The 7,791-nt window shown below is 32.7% G+C and overlaps 2 protein-coding genes across 2 annotated transcripts; both read right to left on the reverse strand.

Moving 5' to 3' along the window:
• Positions 1–280: 280 nt before the first annotated feature.
• LOC145140174 (uncharacterized) lies at positions 281–886 on the reverse strand. The gene is made up of 2 exons (XM_079073753.1): positions 849–886; positions 281–752 (listed from the first exon to the last, which is right to left on the reverse strand). The coding sequence occupies exons 1-2, from the start codon at positions 884–886 to the stop codon at positions 281–283; spliced, it is 510 nt and encodes a 169-aa protein (XP_078929879.1).
• Positions 887–4,204: 3,318 nt separating this feature from the next.
• Positions 4,205–7,434, reverse strand: LOC145137503 (sodium/calcium exchanger NCL2-like). Its single transcript, XM_079071630.1, has 8 exons — positions 6,921–7,434; positions 6,482–6,667; positions 6,206–6,396; positions 5,806–6,096; positions 5,583–5,707; positions 5,227–5,482; positions 4,774–5,046; positions 4,205–4,650 (listed from the first exon to the last, which is right to left on the reverse strand). Exons 1-8 carry the CDS (start codon positions 7,312–7,314, stop codon positions 4,402–4,404), a joined length of 1,965 nt encoding a protein of 654 aa, XP_078927756.1. The 5' UTR covers positions 7,315–7,434; the 3' UTR covers positions 4,205–4,401.
• Between the last annotated feature and the right edge of the window lie 357 nt (positions 7,435–7,791).

The raw sequence follows: 7,791 nt of genomic DNA on the forward strand, positions 1-7,791 counted from the left end.
TGATGAGTTTAGGCCTCAGGATCAAAGATTCAGTAAACTTACCCTTAAAAAATCTTAATGCTTCATCTTTTACTTCTTCTACAGATGACACCCATTTACCATTCACCATTAACCCATGGATTGTGTTCCTCCTATGCTTACTATTTATGTGCCCATGAGAGAATTTTGTACTTTCGTCGCCCTCCACAATCCATTTGATCCTTGATTTTTGCTTTAAGTCTAACACCGCAAGCTTTTCTAGCTCAAGAATTCGTTGAAGTCCCTCACTGCGAATATTAAGTTACGTATCTATGAGCAACCTTGACTCCGCCAATGTCTCAAGTTGTAAGACCTTATCTTTAATCTGTGCTAGCTCAAGTTTTTCTGTATTATTAGTCCTCCTCTTCCATTTTTTGATCTCCTCTTTAAGGTATTTGAGTTTTGCAGCTAGATATGCATCTGGCATCCCATAACCAACAAAATTTTCCCATGCTTCCTTAACAGTGTTATCGAAACCATCTTCTAGTAGCCATGAGTTAAATAATTTGAATGGATGAGGGCCATAATTAGTTTCTCCGGAGGAGAGTGTAACTGGACTATGATCAGATAGCTCCTGGGGGTGTGCAGTGACAACCAATGAAGGGAAAGCTGCAAGATAATTAGCGCACACAAGGAACCTATCGAGCTTACTCAATTTGGCTCCTACTCTAGACATAAAAGTGAATCGTTCCCCACCCATGTTGAAATCATGAAGATCTGCCTCTTGTATGAACCTATTAAACGCAAATGCACTATCCTGATAGAAATTAGAGTTGAATCTCTCCTCCGGTCTTCTAACTACGTTAAAGTCGCCAAATAGATCCAGTTACCTGGAATCGATCTTCTTATCACTAACAATTCGCTCCATAATTTCTTCTACTCATTGATATCATGTGGCCCATATATGGTATCCTCATTGATTCCAATCCACTTACTTATGACAATGAGGTAATTGCGTGATTTAATTACTTCTTTTTTTAAAACACTTGTTACTCCATATTGATAACAACCCTCCTGATCTTCCATTCGAGTTCAGTCCTTCAAACTTGAAGTCTTGATCACCCCAACAACTCAACACGTCAATTTTTTCATGGTTATGCAGCCGCATTTCTTGAATCCCTAGGAAGTTAACTTTGTGCAGGTTCTTTAACCTCCTAACCCTGTTGATTTTTACATCCACTCTGATTCCTCTGACATTTAAGGATAAGCAATGTTGAGTATTGTTGAGAGTTGTCATTTTTATATAAACAAGAGTTATAGTTAAATATAACTAATATTGATGTTAAAAACAGTAATGAATATAATTGAATATGATGTTAATAATTGAGAGTTTTGATGGAGTATATATAGTTGAATATAACTAATATCATTGTTAATAACAATTATATCTTAATATAGTTGATATCATTGATAATAGCATAAAAGTAGAAGCTAAATATAGTTAAATAGTTATATATGAATAACGGGCTTAGCTGAGTAATCGATGTTGAATTTTAAAATCTGAACATAATGCGGTGAGTTATAGGATATTTATCATATATGTCACTATTTTTGTGAAATGTGGTAAGTTGTTATAGCTATTTGTTTCAGCATAATGTAGATAACTATAATAGTTGATAAACTCCAGTTAATTGTTGTTAAAGGAATATGATAACCACAAAACAAGTATAAATAACCATATAACGAGTACCGTGTGGTAATGTTTAATGATTATGAATAACTATATAAAGAGAACCTTTTGGTAATAATTAAGGAGTACATTGATCACATAACAAGTGCCTAGTGGTAATATAAATTATTGTCATCTGAAATTGTGGCTTGAAAAAACGTAAAAATATTGGCGTCATTGTTAGTTGAGATGGTGGTTTGAGTAGTCGTAAAACTATATTTAGTCGTTTTGTAGTTAAAATGTTGTACGCGAGTGATATAGATTGCCAATAGTTGTTAAAAAGCGGTGAACTCATTATTGGGTGAACGTGTGTTTAAACGGATTTTGGGTTATTATTAAATTATCTGAAATGCATAATCTGATTAATTTGTGTTTTGATGTTGTGATTAAAGATAACTGATATTGTATTTGTATGTCGAGTAGGTTACTCATTATGATCTTATATCTTAGCTTTTGTTGTTGTATGCATTTTAGGTTCATGCAGTCTTATTAACAAAGTGGATATTTGTAGCTGAGGGATGGTAATGTATGGATCGGATCATTGTATTGTTTTATCATTCGATTCTTTATGATAACTCCTTGCATTCAACTAGTTACCATAAATGTACACCGAGTTATTTTATAAATTAAAAAGTGCAAAAAGTTTTGTTATACTTTGTGTTAAAAAGTCAGGTGTTACATCATATGTTAGAATATGAGTCACAATCCCAAGATTATGTTTCTTTAAGTTGTGAAAATAAATTGAAAGCTTTAAAAATGTTTCTTATGTGGACCCTTTAATTAATTCGACGACATATTGTTTCACACATCATGCATGTTTATAAATGATATCAAGATTGTACATCGAATTAAAATCTCGAACTATATCATTCCCCTTGTAAACTCTGCCATGATTGTTACTCATTACCCATTGTATTATAGTTTCCAACACTTTCTTATTCACTTGTTTATGATTGGTGTGTACTTGTGTTGATGAATATGTATGTATGTCATTAAATTTCTTAACTTGGAAAACTCATTTTCCTTAACCCTAGTCACATATAAACACCAACTATAACCTGTTTGTTTTAAACAAAAAACCTCATACTGATCTTTTGTTGATTTTTGTGTTTTCATTTGAAATCCTTCTTCAACACGTTCTAATCGAAAGACTAGTTTATAATTTTTTTTTTAAGGTTTGACATTGTTTAATTTATGGGTAGATCTTTGATTGTGAGATCATGTATAAGCATTAACCGAATCTGGATATATCAGTATGGGAGGCATACCTAGGACAACATTTGAGTTTTGTATTGGTTTGTAAATTCATCCTATGGCCAACCTTTTTTCATACTCAATAGATCATTCATCGCCATTTATTTCTTTAAAAAATTTGAGTGGTATTCCATAATAAAATAAATTATTTTCCTAAACAACAGTAAGAGCAATCGTTTTATCTCTTTAACCACATGTACCTTTATAATCATCTTCAACACCATAATCAACACAATCATCAACGTTTGCTAAATCATTGTCTATAGCTTTCAGTGGACTATTATATATATTGTTTTCGGGAAATGAAGCACTAATAAACAAGGTCACTATATTGTTGCTTCCTCTAGATCCCCTTGCACCAGACCTTCTTGCAATCTTGAGTTTTTTTTCCAGCATTTGATAAAGCCCAACATTTAACCGATTCACTACTATTTGTTCTTGAACTTCGATCACCAACCAACACCATATACATATGCACAACATTGTCCATATTACAATTTACACTTTTCGAATTTATTATGGACTACATCCATAATATACTCATACACTAGATGTTACAAAGATAATTTAATATTACTATTATATGTATAGTTTGTCTTTGCTTTAACCAATTCTATATGCCTCTCATATTTAATATGTCAAAATATGTATAGAGAAGTTTGTAACAAATGTCATAACATATGTGTTTTCTTTATTTACTGTTTGCCAAGACTCTCCCTTACATATAATAACAAAAAAAATCATTCATTTTTCTGAAAAAGAAAAATGGAATTTATTAGATTTTCTGAAATTGTTTTTTTTTTATAATTATCATTTTATATGAGAAAAAAAGTCATAATTGTTATAGTACAGATTTCTCATAAACATTTTATATTTTATGTTGATTGTGCAATGCAATTCGAATACAAAGTCCGCAATATGGAATCTGCGTAGTCATTCTTATATTTTGCTTTTGTCGGTTTGTGGAGTGGATATTCATAACTTAGCTCACAAAGAAGCCTATATATGTACTTGTTCTTTTGTGAATTGAAACTAAAATGAAAATTTTGGACCTTTTATATAAAAGATGTTGAGTCCCTTAACTTTTTACTATAATAATATTTTTAGTTGGATATAAACTTTATAAATAAAATATAGGTATTTTATTTTATTATAACTAAGGTGTAAAATTAAATTTAAAAGAAAAAAAAATCAAAATTTAAAAACGAAAGTTGAAAGGTTGTTTTGAAACTTACGAATTTTATATACGTTGGTGGGATCCAATTTTAAAATAACCTCATTTTTACCAATAAGTTTAAAACGTCCTTACTAATACAAAGGTTTCGTGGTCCTATTTATGCAAAAATAGAAAGCGTCCTAGTGTGTAATTCGAAATAACAAGGTTGAAAATCATCTCCCTCCTATGCTTAAGCGTTTAACCATCGGATCAACCATGTTTTATGCGAATTCTAGTTCAAGATTCATGTAAAGCGGAAAGTATCGTCCAGAAGGTAAACCACGACCAAAGAAAGTGGATAGAGGGGGAATGCGATGAACAATGTCCACATTGGAAACTTGGATCTGAAACTTGCAAGAAGCCCAATTATGACGCAAACGATTATCACAACCAGAATCTCAGCTGAGAAATGCCATGTCAAGCCCCGAAAGTATATAACCGAGACAAGAACACAAAAGCCAAGGATGTTGTTCATGAAAACTTTGTGGTATATCTGTATTTTACACAACATGTAAATTATGAGCTAGGTATAAATATAATGCTATAAAAAAGGTGGTGTTAAATGGACCCATTTAAGATCACCCTATAAAGAAACCAAATCAAGGGAGAGACTAACCTCAGAGAAAGTTAAAGATGTTGTTAGATGTCTTTTCTGACTCGCAGCTCTAATCGCTGCAATGGCTGTTCTAGCATTTGTAGCCAATGGTACTAAGATGAAAGATACATAAAAAGCCTCTATCTTTATAGATTCTGAAAACTTTCGGACACTTTCTACCAAAGGCTCAGCCAAGACTGTTAGCATAAAGATTCCAATGATCAAAAGTGCTATTGCCTTAAACTTCTCGTTTGCTTTCGCCTTTGCCTCCTCACGTTGGTACCTATCTTTTTCCTGCATCAAGTACATAATTAATTAACACTTGAATACGAAATGAACTAACTTTCATGAATAATTGCTCATGTAAATTCTTACTAAAAGATATATGTGGACTCTTATATTAACACTCTAGTGAGAGAGAGGAGACTCACGATGTATATAGACAAAAGTGATATGAGATACAATAACACTTACTAGGTTCTTATTACGTGACTGCTTTTTTTGGTTACGTGAAGCTACATGATCCATCTCTTTGAGCCATTTTGTAACCCCAGATTGGAATTCTTGTTTATCGATGTTACCATTTCCATCAATGTCCAAATGTCTCATTATGATCTCAGCTATCTCGTCATCCATCAGTATCTCCTCGTAGTTCATTTCCATAATAAAGTTTTTCAGTTCATCCCGTGTGATAAATCCATCGTGATTGGTATCAATGCGTTCATAGAATCTGAATTAAAGTTCAACATAAAGTTACTAAGACTATATTTCGGATCATATATAGTACTCTTCTCAGATTTACATATGAATATGTAGCTTTAACTGATCACCTAGCTATTGCCGATTCATCTCGTCCTCCATCTTCTTTAAGTAATTTCTGTCCCGAAGCACGTTCCATCATAATGGATATTAGCTCTATCAATTTGTTTTTATCTTCAAGCAACAATTCCGCAACCTGAAAGATCAGTTAAGTATAGCTCAATTACTCAAACTAGTTTACATCGAAGATCATATATCAAGCAAACGGATACTTGTTTATCATGTAATGCTCACCTGATTGTACTCTGACCCTGATTTATCCAACGAATGTGGATCATCCATCAATTGTCTCGTAACATCAAGCCAATCTTCAAACGTGCTATAGAATTCATCCCTTGTCATTGTTATTTTCCCACTCGCATCAGGATATTTCATCATTTTCTCCATTTCCTTTTGCCTAAGCATGAGATGCTTCTCTCTATCGAGCATAAGTGCTTGTACTTCATAGAAAGGTACTTGCAACTCAACTTTTCTTTCAACTTCTGCATACTCGAGTCTTCTTGTCTGAATCCGGGAATCAAAAAGCTGCAAAACAAAAATCAAGAATCAAGATTCAAGAATAGCTTAGAGATCTCGTGATATGATCGATATACATTTTGAAACTGTTTTGTAAAGGAAACCGATGTATATATACCTGATAGATGAAGTATGAGAATAAGCAAACAACTGCGACACAAAGTGACACAAGAACAACAATCCTGTATCCTCCACCAGAATACGATAAACCAAACACACTCGGTAATAGCATGACTACAAATGGTATCAATGAAAAAAACATAACTTTCGCATGATAACTCGTTTCTGCATCTGTAACAACACCAGAACCTGTAAAACATGTCAAACGATCATTATAAATATTCTATGAGTATTTTAAAGATCAAAACTATAAATAGAAACGATAAATGCAAACCTGTTAATAGTTGCATAACTTTATTTTTCACTTTAGAACCGGGTTTTACATAGAATTTTGTTCTACCACATATGAAGCATACTCCCCATAGAAGAGTGAGAAGCATCACTGAAGATCCAGCTAACAATCCAGCACCCGTTACAACATATTCTTGAGCTTTTTCTTTACTACTCGAGAGTCCAGATGCTGCGATCAAACAATCAAAAGTGTAAATATGTAAAATTCTTGGAATTCATCGATGTTTGAATTCCAACAACCCAAAATTCTTTTCATAAATAATAGAATCTTGGATACAATCAGGAGCTTAAAATGAGCAATAGTTTACACAAAAACTTAACCCGTTCAAAAATCATCTTCATAACTTCAAATATAACCAAAGCTACTTCGATTTCGACTTTTAAGCAATTAAATTTGAGAGTAACAACATAAGGGAATCTACCAAGAAGGATTAAAGAATCCGGGAGGGAATCAAGAAGCTGGAAAACACTTGCACCAAAGAAGTTATTCCCAAGAACACCGAAAATCCTTCCATCGCCACCAGCATAGGATTCGCCATGATATAACAGGTACTCGTATACCACAATAAGAAACAAATGACCTGGAAGATTCCTTGAACATGGCAGAAATCCATACATCTGCTCACAATACTCCTCAGAGTCACTAAATCCCAAGAATCGAAGAAAGAAAGATTGTTCATGTTTATCTCCATGGTTGTGGACACCATCAGAAACTTGCTCACCATCATCATATTGTAAAAACCGACCTGTTACACTCCAAACTAAAAAGCAAAAAAAGAAAGCAAAAGAACATGCAGTTGTTGAAACTTTCTTCATTTGAAAAATAGCGATTGGGTTGATGGAATTTGCATATAAAAACGTATGGATTATGTAAATGTAGAAGGAGAGGTGTAAGTAAGTGGAGGAGGATAAGGAGAGTTTACTTTGCCACTTCTTTTTGTATATTGTGTAATATATATATATATATATATATATATATATATATATATATATATATATATATAAAAAGGAGAGAGCAAAAATCTAGCAAGCTGATTCCTCGTTTTATTAAAATATAATGTTTTTTTTTTTTATATTCTATATCTAAACAACATGAGTCATTTGCAATAAAATATACTAAACACGTTTTTCATGTCCTTGCTAGTTGCTAGTACTTGTACTTAATTTTTTTCACGTAGTTTCCTTACACAGACAATGACCAAACGCTGGTGTACTTCAACAGTCATGCATAATTGCATATGGTTGAATATTTTATGGAATCTTAAATGTTCATGTGAGGAATTCCACAAAGGT

This window comes from Lactuca virosa, chromosome 9 (genome assembly GCF_052849685.1).
Source record: "Lactuca virosa cultivar CGN04683 chromosome 9, Lactuca_virosa_CGN04683_v6, whole genome shotgun sequence".
Classification (NCBI taxonomy): domain Eukaryota; kingdom Viridiplantae; phylum Streptophyta; class Magnoliopsida; order Asterales; family Asteraceae; genus Lactuca; species Lactuca virosa.